The following is a 16,709-nucleotide window of genomic DNA, read 5'->3' as shown; positions in this document are numbered from 1 at the left end:
TAAAAATCTGTTTCATTTGCTTTGACTAGTTGGAGTGATTATTGTTCATTTGGAAAATACCAGGTTTTCCCAGATTCACATATTTCCTTTCACTGCTTTAGATTTTCTGCAGCTCTGCTTGTAATCTCATCATGAAATCCCCTGTCAATAACTGCCATATTACAACTGACAGACACAGACTTTTGACTTATTAACATGGTAAGCTCAAGCACACAGTACTAATTCAACAGAAAAGGCTCTTAATTACTGTGAAAGTTTAAACAGAAATAAAGATTTCTGTTTTTCAAATTTTCTTCTGGAGAGACTGCCATTGCTAAAAAATGAAAATATTCTATGCAACAGCTTCTGACAAAAAAAATCATTCTCAATTTGCAGAATGTTCAAATAGTATGAATACTATTCATTTTGTTTAATGTCAATGTATTTTTTGTTATTGATTTAGAGAAAAAACTGCTTTGGGACTCTGTTGAAGTATCAGTAAAGTCTATGTATACAGATAAAATCTGGTATTTTTGAAAATCTTATTCATTCCAGACTGTTACGTTAAATGACCCTTTCCCATTAATTTCCGTTCAGACCTATCATCACTTTCTTTATATCATCCTAGGGTAAAACCAACCCCTGTGCAAAGCAACCACACAAGGCTTATGTATCTTTTTAGTGCTCAAAATAGGATTTAAGTAGAGCTTAAGTAGTGCATAGGCCTGTGCAGGGCTGGGCGCTTAGGCTCAGATCCTCAAAAGTATATAGGTGCCTGATTCCAATAGGAGTTAGGTGCCGAAATACATTTGAGGAGCTGGGCCTTAGTAAATAAGTGATGTATAACTGCTAGCATCAAAATGTTATTTTTTTCATGGACCATCCATTTGTAGCTCCATTTATTCAACACTGTACAGAACCAAATACTAAAAAAAATTATTTTTGATGGAAGAAACTTATCAACCATTAGAAATGGATGCAACAGTCACTAATTCCTGCAGATGCCTGTGAAACATCCAGAGCTGGTGCTAGCCCTTAGCAGAAATATTTTTGTCCCCGTCCCCCCCCAAACACTAAAACAGGCAAGTTCTTATGATAAAAAGTGAATGGGAGCCCCCCTTGAGCTGCTTGGGACCCTATGCAATTGCTTAGTCTGCTTATGCCTAGTGCCGGCTCTGAAAACATCCTCCTGTTATATCACTCGTGCTGATACACATGAGTGATGGAGACTGTAGAAAACACTAACAGGGATAGATTGAGGACATCATTTCACTCTAGCTGCTATTTTTTATAATTTTCTATCCCAGCCCTCCCTTTTTAGTCTACTGTAGAGCTAGCCATTTCTTCCATACCTGTGCAGCCTTCCTTATTGTGCATAAAGATTCTACATGCTATGCAAGTAATGGTTTGGACTCTGCTCTCAGTTACATCTGTACAGCTCCTCTGACTTCAGTGAGTTCTGAAAGAAGAATATGATTCAATATCTCTATGCCTCTCTAATAGGAAACAAAGCATCTCTCTTCAGTTACAGCACTGTCCTGGAGTTCAAAGTATAGAATCACAGAATATCAGGGTTGGAAGAGACCTCAGGAGATCATCTAATCCAACCCCCTGCTCAAAGCAGGACCAACTCCAACTAAATCATCCCAGCCAGGGCTTTGTTAAGCTGGGCCTTAAAAACCTCTAAGGAAGGAGATTCCACCACCTCCCTAGATAACCCATTCCAGTGCTTCACCACCCTCCTAGTGAAATAGTGTTTCCTAGTATCCAACCTAGATCTCCACCACTGCAATTTGAGACCATTGCTGCTTGTTCTGTCATCTACCACCACTGAGAACAGCTGAGCTCCATCCTCTTTGGAACCCCCCTTCAGGTAGTTGAACGCTGCTGTCAAACCCCCCTCCACTCTTCTGCAGGCTAAACAAGCCCAGTTCCCTCAGCCTCTCCTTGTAAGTCATGTGCCCCAGCCCCCTGATCATTTCTGTTGCCCTCCTCTGGACTCTCTCCAATTTGTCCACATCCTTTCTGTAGTGTGGGGCCCAAACTTGGACGGAGTACTCCAGATGTGGCCTCACCAGTGCCAAATAGAGGGGAATCATCACTTCCCTCGATCTGCTGAAAATACTCCTACTAATGCAGCCCAGTATGCTATTAGCCTTCCTGGCAATGAGGGCACACTGCTGACTCATATCCAGCTCCTCATCCACTGTAATCCGTAGGTCCTTTTCTTCAGAACTGCTGCTTAGCCAGTTGGTCCCCAGCCTGTAGTGGTGCATGGGATTCTTCCATCCTAAGTGCAGGACTCTGCACTTGTCCTTGTTGAACCTCATCAGATTTCTTTTGGCCCAATCTGTCTAGGTCACGCTGAACCCTATCTCTACCCTCCAGCATATGTACCTCTCCCCCCAGCTTAGTGTCATCTGTGAACTTGCTGAGGGTTCAATCCCTCTCATCATCCAGATCATTAGTGAAGATGTTGAACAAAACCAGCCCCAGGACTGACCCCTGGGGCACTCCGCTTGATACTTGCTGCCAACTAGACACTGAGCTGTTGATCACTACCCATTGAGCCCAACAATCTAGCCAGCTTTCTATCCACCTTATAGTCAATTCATCCAATCCATACTTTTTTAACTTGTTGGCAAGTATACTGTGGGAGACCATATCAAAAGCTTTGCTAAACTCAAGATATATCATGTCCACTGCTTTCCCCATATCCACAGAGCCAGTTATCTCATCATAGAAGGCAATCAGGTTGGTCAAGCATGACTTGTCCTTAATGAATCCATATTGACTGTTCCTGGTCACCTTCCTCTCCTCCAGTTCCTTCAAAATGGTTTCCTTGAGGACCTGCTCCATGATTTTTCCAGGGATTGAGGTGAGGCTGACTGGACTGTAGTTCCTTGGGTTCTCCTTCTTCCCTTTTTTAAAGATGGGCACTATATTTGACTTTTTCCAATCATAGAATCATAGAATATCAGGGTTGGAAGGGACCTCAGGAGGTCATCTAGTCCAACCCCCTGCTCAAAGCAGGACCAATCCTCAATTAAATCATCCCAGCCAGGGCTTTGTCAAGCCTGACCTTAAAAACTTCTAGGGAAGGAGATTCCACCACCTCCCTAGGTAACGCATTTCAGTGTTTCACCACCCTCGTAGTGAAAAAGTTTTTCCTAATATCCAACCTAAATCTTCCCCACTGCAACTTGAGACCATTACTCCTTGTTCTGTCATCTGCTACCACTGAGAACAGTCTAGAGCCATCCTCTTTGGAACCCCCTTTCAGGTAGTTGAAAGCAGCTATCAAATCCCCCCTCATTCTTCTCTTCCGTAGACTAAACAATCCCAGTTCCCTCAACCTCTCCTCATAAGTCATGTGTTCCAGTCCCCTAATCATTTTTGTTCCTCTCCGCTGGACACTTTCCAATTTTTCCACATCCTTCTTGTAGTGTGGGGCCCAAAACTGGACACAGTACTCCAGATGAGGCCTCACCAGTGCCAAATAGAGGGGAATCATCACTTCCCTTGATCTGCTGGCAGTGCCCCTACTTATACATCCCAAAATTGGATTGGCCTTCTTGGCAACAAGGGCACACTGTTGACTCATATCCAGCTTCTCTTCCACTGTAACCCCTAGGTCCTTTTCTGCAGAACTGCTGGCGAGCCATTCGGTCCCCAGTCTATAGCGGTGCATTGGATTCTTCCGTTCTAAGTGCAGGACTCTGCACTTGTCCTTGTTGAACCTCATCAGATTTCTTTTGGCCCAATCCTCTAATTTGTCTAGGGCCCTCTGTATCCTATCCCTACCCTCCAGCATATCTACCTCTCCTACCAGTTTAGTGTCATCCGCAAACTTGCTGAGGGTGCAATCCACACCATCCTCCAGATCATTTATGAAGATATTGAACAAAACCGACCCCAAGACCGACCCTTGGGGCACTCCACTTGATACCGGCTTCCAACTAGACATGGAGCCATTGATCACTACCCGTTGAGCCCGACAATCTAGCCAGCTTTCTATCCACCTGATAGTCCATTCATCCAGCCCATACTTCTTTAACTTGCTGGCAAGAATACTGTGGGAGACAGTGTCAAAAGCTTTGCTAAAGTCAAGGAACAACACGTCCACTGCTTTCCCTTCATCCACAGAACCAGTTATCTCATCATAGAAGGCAATTAGATTAGTCAGGCATGACTTGCCCTTGGTGAATCCATGCTGACTGTTCCTGATCACTTTCCTCTCCTCTAAGGGCTTCAGAATTGATTCCTTGAGGAGCTGCTCCATGATTTTTCCAGGGACTGAGGTGAGGCTGACTGGCCTGTAGTTCCCAGGATCCTCTTTCTTCCCTTTTTTAAAGATGGGCACTACTTTAGCCTTTTTCCAGTCGTCCGGGACTTCCCCCGATCGCCATGAGTTTTCAAAGATAATGGCCAATGGCTCTGCAATCACATCCGCCAACTCCTTTAGCACTCTCGGATGCAGCGTATCCGGCCCCATGGACTTGTGCTCATCCAGCTTTTCTAAATAGTCCCGAACCACTTCTTTCTCCACAGAGGGCTGGTCACCTCCTCCCCGTGCTGTGCTGCCCAGTGCAGTAGTCTGGGAGCTGACCTTGTTCGTGAAGACAGAGGCAAAAAAAGCATTGAGTACATTAGCTTTTTCCACATCCTCTGTCACTAGGTTGCCTCCCTCATTCAGTAAGGGGCCCACACTTTCCTTGACTTTCTTCTTGTTGCTAACATACCTGAAGAAACCCTTCTTGTTACTCTTAACATCTCTTGCTAGCTGCAACTCCAGGTGTGATTTGGCCTTCCTGATTTCACTCCTGCATGCCCGAGCAATATTTTTACACTCATCCCTGGTCATTTGTCCAATCTTCCACTTCTTGTAAGCGTCTTTTTTTTATTTAAGATCAGCAAGGATTTCACTGTTAAGCCAAGCTGGTCACCTGCCATATTTACTATTCTTTCTACACATTGGGATGGTTTGTCCCTGTAACCTCAATAAGGCTTCTTTAAAATACAGCCAGCTCTCCTGGACTCCTTTCCCCCTCACGTTATTCTCCCAGGGGATCTTGCCCATCAGTTTCCTGAGGGAGTCAAAGTCTGCTTTTTCTGAAGTCCAGGGTCCGTATTCTGCTGCTTTCCTTTCTTCCTTGTGTCAGGATCCTGAACTCGACCATCTCATGGTCACTGCCTCCCAGGTTCCCATCCACTTTTGCTTCCCCTACTAATTCTTCCCGGTTTGTGAGCAGCAGGTCAAGAAGAGCTCTGCCCCTAGTTGGTTCCTCCAGCGTTTGCACCAGGAAATTGTCCCCTACATTTTCCAAAAACTTCCTGGATTGTCTGTGCACCGCTGTATTGCTCTCCCAGCAGATATCAGGGTGATTGAAGTCTCCCATTATCATCTGGGACCTCCCCCAATCGCCACGAGTTTTCAAAGATGGTGGCCAGTGGCTCTGTAATTACATCAGCCAATTCCCTCAGCACCCTCGGATGCATGTGTGACAGGTTCGGTCACAGAGATCACCTTGGGACTGTCACCTAACGTGCTGAAGTTAACTCTGAGCCTAGTTAACTCTGCCAGCTTGGGATTCTAGAACCCTGCCTTGTTGAGGCAGACACGCTAGTCTGCTGCAGCACAGACCCAGGTCTGGTCCACACCCTTAAAGCTGCAGACTTTAACCAAAAACTGCTCAGTGGGTCACCTATCTCCAGCACCCAGACACCCAGCTCCCAATGGGATCCAAACCCCCAATAAATCCGTTCTACTCTGTATAAAGCGTATACAGGGTAATCTCATAAATTGTCCGTTCTCTATAACACTGATAGAGAGATATGCACAGCTGTTTGCTCCCCCAGGTATTAATCACTTACTCTGGGTTTGTCAATAAACCAAAGTGATTTTATTAAGTATAAAAAGTAGGATTTAAGTGGTTCCAAGTAATAACAGTCAGAACAAAGTAAGTTACCAAGCAAAATAAAACAAAACACGCAAGTCTAAGCCTAATACATTAAGAAACTGATTACAAGTAAAAATCTCACCCTCAGAGATGTTTCAATAAGCTTCTTTCACAGACTAGACTCCTTTCTAGTCTGGGCCCAATCCTCTCCACTTGTTAGTTCCAGCAGGCATCTTAGGTGAAAAGCAGGGGCTTTCTCATGACTTGGACCCCCCTTATTTTGCTCCACCCTCTTTTATAGCTTTGCCACAAGGTGGGATTCCTTTGTCTCCTTAGGTCCCCACCTCTCCTTCTAAATAGAAAAGTACCAGATTTAAGATGGATTCCGGTATCATGTGACATGGTCACATGTCCTGAGAGATCCCCAGCCTCCATTCTTCCTGGGCTGGCCTACACATACACAGGAAGGTTTGCAAGTAAACAGAGCCATTTACAGCTGATTGTCCTAGTCAATGGGAACCATCAAGATTCTAAACCATTAACGGCCCACACTTCACATAATTACAGTAGGACCAGTGGTGAGCTGGAGCCGGTTCAAACTGGTTTGCTGGAACCAGTTGTTAAATTTAGAAGCACTTTTAGAATCGCTTGTCCCGTGAGGGACAACCAGTTCTAAAAGGGCTTCTAAATTTAACAACCGGCCAAAAGTGGCGCCTTAGGCGCCGACTCCGTGGGCACTCCGGAGCTGGAGCACCCAGGGGAAAATTTGGTGGGTGCAGAGCACCCACTGGTAGCTCCCCTCCCCTCTTCCAGCCCCAGCTCACCTCCGCTCCACCTCCAGCCCTGGGTTACACTCCGCTCTGCTTCTCTGCCCCGGCCCAGCTTCCCGTGAATCAGCTGTTTGCGCGGGAAGCCTGGGCAGACTGAGAAGCAAGCGGCGGCTTCGTGCTCAGGCCCAAGGAGGCGGAGCAGAGGTGAGCTGGGGCGGGGGGGGGCATGAGGAGGGCCTCCCACGCCACAGCAGGTAACCCGGGGCGGGGGGCAGGGGAACCGGTCCCCGCCCCAGCTCACCTCTGCTTCCCTGGGCCTGAGCATGAAGCCGCTGACTGCTTCTCAGCCCTCCCAGGCTTCCCGCGCAAACAGCTGATCCTCTGGAAGCCGGCCGGGGGCGGGGGTGAAGAAGCAGAGCGGGACAGCGCATTCAGGGGAGGCAACAGAGGCGAGCTGGGGCTGGGTTCGGGGCGGGGCACCCACCAAATTTTCCCTGTGGGTGCTCCAGCCCCGGAGCACCCACGGAGTCAGTGCCTAAGGTGCCACTTTTGATGTGATCAGTGGGGGGAGCAACCGCTCCCTCTCAGGTATGCTACCCTGCCCCTAGTAGCCAGAGGGACATTCTGGATGCTTCCCCGGAGCCGCCCCAGGTAAGCACCGCTGGGACTCCCCACCTCGCCCCCGGTAGGTCCCTCTGGCTCTTAGGGGTGGGGCGGGGTGGACACCCACTACAGTGGCTCACGAGACCCTCCTGCCCGGTTCCAGGGGTAGTCAGGGGAGTGGGGTGGATGGGGCAGGGATCCGGGGGGCGGGGGCGTCAAAGAACGCGGGGGTTGGGTGGGGCAGGAGTCCCGGGGGGCGGGGGTGGGCCACGACCCCCTCGTGGGGTGAGGAGGGAACAGGTTGTTAAGATTTTGGCAGCTCATCACTGAATAGGACCTCAGAATTATACTTCATAATCCTAGTTTCAGATACAAGAATGATACATTCAGTAGATTATAAGATTTGTAATTATACCTTACAAGAGATCTTTTGCATAAAGCATATTTCAGTTACATCATATTCACACTCATAAGCATATTTCCATAAAACATTATGGAGTGCAATGTCACACCATGGACTTGTGCATATCCAGCTTTTCTAAATGGTCCTTAACCTATTCTTTCACCACTGAGGGCTGCTCACCTCCTCCCCATATTGTGCTGCCCAGTGCAGCAGTCTGGGACCTGACCTTGTCTGTGAAGACCAAGGCAAAAAAAGCAATGAGTACTTCAGCTTTTTCCACATCATCTGTCACTAGGTTGCCTCCCCCATTCATTAAGGGTCCCACAGTTTCACTGAACTTTTTCTTGTTGCTAACATACCTGTAGAAACCTTTCTTGTTACCCTTCATATCCCTTGCTAGCTGCAACTCCAGTTGAGTTTTGGCCTTCCTGATTACACCCTTGCACGCTCGAGCAATATTTTTATACTCCTCCCTACTCATCTGTCCAAGTTTCCACTTCTTGTAAGCTTCATTTTTGTGTTTAAGCTCACTGAAGATTTCACTGTTAAGCCAAACTGGTTGCCTGCTCAGCCATCTCATGGTCACTGCTGCCCAGGTTGCTTCGCACTTCTACTTCCCCTACCAATTCTTCCCTGTTTGTAAGCAGCAGGTCAAGAGGAGAACGGCCTCTGGTTGGTTCCTCCAGTAGTTGTACCAGGAACTTATCCCCAACATTCTTCAAAAATTTCCTGGATTGTCTATGCACTGCTGTATTGCTCTCCCAGCAGATGTCAGAGTGATTGAAGTCCCACATTAGAACTAGGGCCTGTGTTCTGGAAACTTCTGTTAGTTGTCCGAAGAAAGCCTTGTCTACCGCCTCCTCCTGGTCTGGTGGTCTATAGCAGATGCCCACCACAACATAACCCTTGTTGCTCTCGCCTCTAAACTTAACCCAAAGACTCTCAAAAGAGTTTTCTGTAGTTTCATCCTGGAGCTCTGAACAATCATACTGCTCTCTTACATACAGTGAAACTCCTCCATCTTTCCACCCCTGCCTGTCCTTCCTGAATAGTTTATACCCATCCATGACAGTGCTCCAGACATGTGAACTACCCCACCAAGTCTGTTATTCCGGTCACATCATAGTTACTTGACTGTGCCAAGACTTCCAATTCTTCTTGCTTGTTTCCCAGGCTTCTTGCGTTCGTGTACATGCACCTAAGATAACTAGCTGATTGCCCTCCTTTCTCAGTATGAATCAGGAGGCTCCCCTTGTTGCACCCTCCTCCTTGTGTTTCCTCCCAATATCCCTTCTGCACTTACCTCTGGGCTTAGATCACCATCCCCCGTAGTACTGTAGTATTCTGGGTTCAAACTAAGGAACAAATCATGTCCTGTGTGAGGAAAAAACATGCCTAGAAGCCTGGAAAAATCAGCAAGTCAAAATTTAGGGAGTTTCTATGGGATAATCATGTATGAAGTAGAAAGTGCTCTTCCCATCACATAGATGTCCTGATATATACAGGGAAATCCCACAGAATTCAAGATATGCAACTAGGAGTGGGGCTTTTGTTTGGAGACTTTGGCACTAACTCTAATCTTACACGTTTTCACCACGTGAGTAATCCCATCTCTACTCAGCAAAGCACGCACTTACCTGCTTTCCTGAACAGGAATGGCATTATTCACATGCTTGGGGCAATGTGTTTTGCTGAATTGAGGCTCCAGTGCTTTTGCACTGCTCCCTGGCCATACAGCTTTCTCAGTAGCTGTACTTACCAGCAGCTCTTTTCTCTTTACAGGGTGTTTTATAGTGCAGGAGGGAAACAGCATAATATAATTGTAACAGGGAAGTAAACTGATATTTTCTGATATTACAGCTGCCAGTGCCACTGTTAATTAAAAGTTTCAGGTTGTTACACATTGCCAAATGCTGTCTTGGAATACATGATCCACTGTATAATGACATCTTGAGGACTAAGAGTACTAAAGCTACTCCTTAATCCTGACCGTATATGGAGCATTACAATATACTTCTAACAAGCTATTAGAATAAAACTAAAGTTAATTCCAGAACTAAGGTGACTACATGAAAAATCAATTTAGGTCTGCTCCAATCAAAGTCAGTGCATGGCATAAATTCTATTGACTTGGGTGATTCAGGACCAGACCCTTGTTCAAAGTGTGTAAAATAAAGAAGGAAATTAAATGCAGTACTTAAATACCCAAACATGTTTACACATTTCCATTGCTGTTAACTGGAAATCTGGGTAAATCATTAGAGGCTACAATTTTAATGCTAATTGCAACAGAAAATGCAGCCTGGTGTCAAAGTACTGGTACTGGTATCAAGATGGGAAGGTCAGAACTGCAGTAAGAAGCACAGACAACAGAATGATCGTTCTAGATCTATTTTTAGCTAAGAAATTTAAGCATTTTGTGGATGTAAATACACCAATACAACTTCAGAAAAATGCAGGGACTCAATCATCCTAGGAGATGAGCATGAGCAACTTCCATTGATTTCAATGGGAATTGTGCATGGACATCTCCCATGGATGATGGGACCTCAGAACTTGTCTTAAAAGAGCTGTAGGAATCTCCTGTTGTTCCCTGTATCTTTGGCTGCAACTCTCATCTTCCTATCTTGACAGACTGACAGTGTGGTTGCTTCCTGCTTCACTGTTTCATATTTATATTATGTACAAGGTCCAATACACTTTAACAAAGTAATCAACCGGGGGGCATATTTTCCTCTTAATGCTCATGAAAAAAATCCCATTAACCGTGTCTCTTATTTTCTCCTTAACCTTGATAGTGGGTCAATTATAACTTACTAATTAATGGTTCTGACTGTTCCTGATGATTTATAAGCTATCTCCTTTTAATTGTGGTTCATCATAATTGCCGGTCATTTTGGCTGTAAAATGTTTATATCCTAAAATTGATATCACATTGTATCATACAACAGTGAGGGTTATCAGACTAATACTTCCCGGGGTAATGAGTACAATGATTAACATTTGTTGAATTCTAACTGAAGAACAATAATAAGGTGATATGCTTGATATTTTAAATCAAATTCATTTTTTTAAACTAAGCTTTAAGATGTATTTTCTAATTTAATGTCTGACTTTAATGTCTTTTTATACATTTTGGTAGTTTAAATCAACTATGGGAAAAGTAACCATGCAAACTATGTACGCTATGGGCCAAGTCCAGTGGGCTGTGCACTGAACGTGTCAATAGCAGATGGAATCTCCCCCCTAAATGTTGTTGTGTAGCTGGTTCACAGAGCCTGAAGAATGCCGACAGTCCCAACTCTGGGGTGGGTGGGACCAAAGGATTCTTTGGCCTTGCCCTGCTGCTCCCTCAGCTTATGCCAACCCATCCCCTGTATTCTGCCATGCAGGGACCCTCTGCAGGGTTTGGCTCTGCACTGTCTCGGGGCTATTCACCCATTTTTATGGCCTTCCAAAATCCAGCCTCACCTTGTACAGCAGATTTATACTGCTGGAGGCCTCTGTGGATACTGGATTTGTCCTATATATGTGTGTCAAAGGTACTTCTAAGATACTTGCCTAGATCTCGTAACAAGTATAAAGGATAGAAAAGATTAAAAGACTAGTTATGAATTTAAACAATAACGAGGTTATTTGTGATATCAAAAGAAATTCCTGTTGTATGCAATAAAACAACACCCATATTGTTGAATCACTCATGAAAAAAGGTTAAGGGAAATCCATATACGGTAGTTATTCTTGCAGTTGGTTTGTGATACCAGATTCTATACACCAGGCAATTTATCCATTTTGATAATAGATGCGGGGCATATATACTGTTCTAATTGACCTTGTCTACTGTGTTAAATGCAGCATACATGATTTTAATACAATATGCATTATTCGGTCAATGGAATTTTGTTTTTCCATGTATGTATTTATTATCTCAAAGTATGTAGAACAATAAAGTGGAATATGCATTTAATCTTTATCACCATGGCTTCAGAGGCAGTCGTGCACTTTTATTTTTCCCTTTATATAGTCATTCGTATGCACTGGTGTTATAAACTCATTCTGAGGAGCTATATTAACACCTGGAAGGTCTTTTGAATGATTTCCTTTAGGGACACTGTACTGTATTAAGATTTTTGCATGTTTTGGGTTGACAGTTACCACTTGTGTGTCTCTTTGTCCTTTGTGTTAGCTGTTAAAAGGCAGTGTCAGCTGGGAGCTATACAATATAATAAGATTCAGGATTGTCACTTTGTGTTACTCTGAAGCCTATTATGTCTGTAGAGTCCTCGACCATTGTGATGTCAGAGGTAACTCAACCAATTCCCACCCTTTCTCTTCAGCTAATCTGCATGTGACTGTTTCTTCAGTTTTATGAGGGACACTGCACAGATGGTCGATTGGTTGGTCCAACTGCCACACCCATGTGCCCAACTGTCACCCACACAAATCCACACAACTCTTCTAGCACAACTCTCCTTACACACAAATCAACACAATCATCCATACATCACAACCAACACACACACCACAACCAGCACACACAATAACCCCCAGAACACACAGCCCCTCATCACAGCACACACCCCTCATTCACCACCTGCACAAATCAACACACATCTCCCAGCACAAGGCCTCCTAGACAAAGATCAACACAACCACCCATCCAACATAACCAGCATACAAATGGGATTCACACTCTTATTGTCAAATTTTTAAGTTTTTCGGTTATTTTTAGCTTTTTTACACACAACTTTATTATTTACACCCATGTGATTGTGTGGGCTTTCAGCTACTAGTAGAATGTGATCCTTTTCTGCCAAGACTTGATATAAACTTGCCATGGTAGAAGTCTCTCAGCCAAATTCAGTAGTGACAAAAATGGCTGTATTGTTGTATGATGGGTTTGAGTTGCCAGAAAGCATCAATTTAGCATTCAGTGGGTGTGGAAGATGTATTACTTAAACACAGAGGGGCAAGAGGGAGTGTGATGGCACATCTGCCCCACACTGGCAGACAAGGGGTTAATAGAGCCCTAGGGAGGCTGCGCAAAAGCAGCCAATAGGAAGGGAGCTATGAGGAGTGGCCAGTCAGGGCCCAGCAGACCCATATAAAAAGAGTGCAAGGCAGAGCAATGTCAATAGCTACCTGGAGATTGGGGAGGGAGGACTGTCTGGGGTAGGCTGCAACTCTGGAGCACTTTGGACAGAGCAGTGCAGGCAGGAGAAGAGAAGGAGCTCCAGATGGGCTGCTGAAACTGAGGAGGGTGCTGTGGTCAGGGGGAGGTGGTCTAGGGAAATGCAGCGATAGTAGAAGCAAAGGAATGCAGTAAGTGACTGCGGTCTGGAGGGTCCCTGGGCTGGGACCAGAAGTAGTGGGCAGGCCCAGGTCCCCCACACTCGCCAGTGGGGAAATGGCAGGACAATTGACTCCAGTTGCCACTGGGGAAGCATCTGGACAAGGAGCTATACTACCCCAGAAGGGGGGGAACATGGTCAGTGACACAGCTGGGGGGCCAAGCCACAAAGAAGACACTGTGGTTACTGAGGTTGCGAGAGGGGCTGTAGGCAGATGGCAGAGATTGGATGATGGTGTGCAGACCACGGATGGGGGCATTGGCCTCAAGCTAATCCCCAAGACTGCCAGCAGGAGGTGACAATCCAGCATGGTGAATGATACACACTGTGATGCCGGGATATATGGTAGCATGAAAACAAGAGAGTGTAAGATAAAGCAACCTGTAGATCTACCTTTCCTGCTATCCCTCTTTAATCCAGCAGTGCATAAGTTACATTTATTTCCCACTGAATGCCAAATTGGTGTATGTTATAGTACTTTCCACTGACATATACTTCCAAGTGTTTGTGTCATCACCCAATTTTGTCCTTACTGTTTTATCTGTACTTTATCTGTACTTGCCAGATGCCAGTTAGTGGTGATTAGGTTCAACTCCTGAAGTAAACTGAAAGGTACTGGTAGGAAAAATGTATGTAGAAGACAAAAAGTATTAAGTGGAGCAAATATCTCAAGCCTGTTCAGAGACCTGTTTGTTAAGGATTAGGGCCTTGATTCTCCTCTCACACCAGTTTTACACACACAATTCCATTGAGTTCAGTGATATAACTGCTGATTTACATCAGTGTAAATAAGAGGAGAATCAAGCCCAAGGAATGTACCTCAGTTAGAAAAGTTCTCATTGAAAGACACCGAAGACGGCAACTGCAGAGTAACAGAATTTAGCCTGGACTGCCAGTGCTTAAAGCATGCCCGGTTGCAGACCTAGGTAATACATTTTTGAAAAAGCTAGCCAGATGTCTGAGGGGCACACATGTTCAGTACTGCCTAGGGGAAAACTCCCTTGGATTGACAGCTTTCCCCATTTGCTACCTCCTGGGGAAAAGCAGCCAATAAGGGCTGCTGCAGGAGGCAGACAGAGCTCTCTCCCCCTCCCAACTCAGGAGCCAACAACATTCTCACAGGAGGGTATATTGGAGGAGTGAGCAGAAAGAGCCCATCAACTCAGAGCGACTCCACTCCCTCTTCTCTCTGCCCCTCCTGTGAGCAATGGAGGCAGAATGGCTCGCTGCTCCTCCCCACTCCCTGCAACATCCAGCCTGGCAAGAGGGGAGCCTGCTACAGCTCCACCTTGCTGGGCACAGGGGATGAAGAACTCCAGATGTGAAATAATGAGACATAAAGGATAAGACATAGTGATAAGTACAGTGGTAGTTGGGTACGGTGGTCAGTGTCGTGGCAGTTGGATGAAGAAGTGGAACCAGAAGTTGGAGCCAGAGTCAGGAGTAGGTTCAGAGCGAAGCAAGAGTGGGTCTGGGAGCTAGGCTGGAGCAGGGCTCGAGCAGGCCAAGGTCTATGAAGTCTGTCACCACTATCAGGCAGGGGAGAGTTCCAAGCCCTGTAGTGACATTGGGCAGACTGAGGGGCTGTTGCTCCTGTGAGGCTTATATACTTGCCCTGAGAATCAGCAGACCAGCTCCTAGTTTGTGGATTGGCTGGAGCCTAGCACAGGAATGACAAATCACTGCATGTGGATTAATCAGACTGTAGTTCAGGGATGACTCATCACTTCACATCAGGAGTTGCTTGAGGAGCAGAGTTTATGCTGGGGCACCGGCAGAACTTATGAGAGATTGGAGGGGGACAGAATAGATGTGGAAACAGAACTAATGTTGGGCTAGAACTGTGGGGACAGAATTGATTTGGGCATTGGGAGCAGAATTAATTGCTGAACTAGATGGGCAGACATGAGGGTAATGATAGTCCCTATGTGCTTTTTTCAGGCCACTTTATGCATGTATACTGCATCATAGAAAAGACATGAGCAGCAATGGAAGACATAGGATCTGTGGAAATGGTATGTATAGCTAATTCTTGACAAATAGTGCAGAAATCTTTTATGAATGACTGTTAGAAGAATCTTTATGCTCAAGAAAACGTTACACTGTCATTCATTAATATAGTTTAATCACAAAGGTTTCTGAATACAAATGACCCTTTCAAAGAAATTCTACAGATACTTTAAAAAGTCATATAGATTGTATGACTGTCAGAAATAATGTAGTAGGGCTCATCTAAAGGAACATATTGTTTAGCTGCATTACTTTCTCCTATAGAATCTTGTATAATACTCAGATGTTTGTTGCAGATAAATAGGATCCACCCAGAGGAGTCTGGTTGTTAGTGCTCCCCTCTGATATGTCTTGTGGCAGATGAACTGACTGTCACTGTTGTTTGTAGTGTTGTTGTTGCCATATTGGTCCAGGATATCAGAGCGACAAGGTAGGTGAGGTAATCTCTTTTATTTAGAAGTTGGTCCAATAAAAGATATTCCCTCACCCACCTTGTGTCTCTGACTACCAGAGGACAGAACAGACTCTCACAGCTTTAAGGGAAATTTTATAACATCCTATCACCACTGTTTGATTAGAAAGAAAAGTATCTTCAGTTATACTGACCATGATGCCTAAGAAGCTAAGAATCACCAGATCTTTGTGTTAAATACAATCATAAGTCATCTTAATATGTAAGGCAGTATTCCTATTCTCTCACCCTGTCTTGAATAAATGCCATCTGCAAGTGAACAGTAAAATGAACAGCGTTGAAATCTTAGTGGGAGCTACTCTTCTAAAATAACTAGCCACTCATGTTGACTTTCATGATCTTGGAGCTGCTCAAAGAAGAAATGGCACAGAAGGACTCCATTCTCTTCCTGGGGATTAGAAACAGGTTCACAGACTCTCATATATGTACTGGTGGCTAAAGAACACAGGGAAGAAGAGGATCAGAAAGTTGAACTGCACCTGTCTGAAGCACTGTCCCAGCTGAGTTAATAGTCACTGTGGTGCTCAAACATTTCAACACTCAAATATTGTTCAGAAACAGAATCTCAGCCCCACATGCTATCAGTCCTACCATTGAGGCATATGCCCACCTAATACCTGGCTATCTACCCTGAATGATCCAAAAATGACTTGCATTTAGTCAATGAAGGAAGAGCCACTATTATTGATCTTGGCATGAAGTTTAAGTGCAGGTACATCCATAGATTCCAAGGCCAGAAGGGACAATTGTGATAATCTAGTCTGAGTTCTTCTATAGTAGGGGCTGTGATCCTCTTGACCTGCTGCTCACAAACAGGGAGGAATTGGTAGAGGAAGTAGAAATGGGTGGCAAACTGTGCAGTGGTGACCATGAAATGGTCGAGTTCAAGGATCCTGACAAAAAGAAGAAAGGAAAGCAGCAGGATATGGACCCTGGACTTCAGAAAAGCACTTTGACTCCCTCAGGGAACTGATGGGCAGGACCCCCTGGGAGGCTAATATGCGGGGGAAAGGAGTCCAGGAGAGCTGACTGTATTTTCAAGAAGCCTTATTGAGGGTGCAGGAACAAACCATCCCAATGTGCAGAAAGAATAGCAAATATGGCAGGCGACCAGCTTGGCTTAACAGAGAAATCTTCTGTGATCTTAAACTCAAAAAGGAAGCTTACAAGAAAGGAAAACTTGGACAGATGACTAGGGAGGAGAATAAAAATGTTGGTGGA

The 16,709-nt window shown here is 45.1% G+C and overlaps 1 protein-coding gene across 2 annotated transcripts in view; it reads left to right on the top strand.

Annotated features, from left to right (window-relative positions):
- Nucleotides 1–15,017, top strand: part of SLC22A16 (solute carrier family 22 member 16) — a 65,377-nt gene extending 50,360 nt beyond the window's left edge. Inside the window, exon 9 of one of the 2 annotated variants that reach the window (XM_074948236.1) lies at nt 14,948–15,017. In XM_074948236.1, the coding sequence (XP_074804337.1) occupies nt 14,948–14,988 (41 nt within the window). In that variant the 3' untranslated portion in view covers nt 14,989–15,017. Of the gene's footprint in view, nt 1–101; nt 4,267–14,947 lie in introns of those variants that run through there. The other variant, XM_074948237.1, reaches the window with a different exon arrangement.
- Nucleotides 15,018–16,709: the final 1,692 nt, after the last annotated feature.

The sequence above is a fragment of the Natator depressus genome, chromosome 3 (genome assembly GCF_965152275.1).
Source record: "Natator depressus isolate rNatDep1 chromosome 3, rNatDep2.hap1, whole genome shotgun sequence".
NCBI classification, from domain to species: Eukaryota; Metazoa; Chordata; order Testudines; family Cheloniidae; genus Natator; species Natator depressus.
The sequence above is the reverse complement of the archived record's forward strand: the minus strand, read 5'-3'. Positions and strand labels throughout refer to the sequence as shown.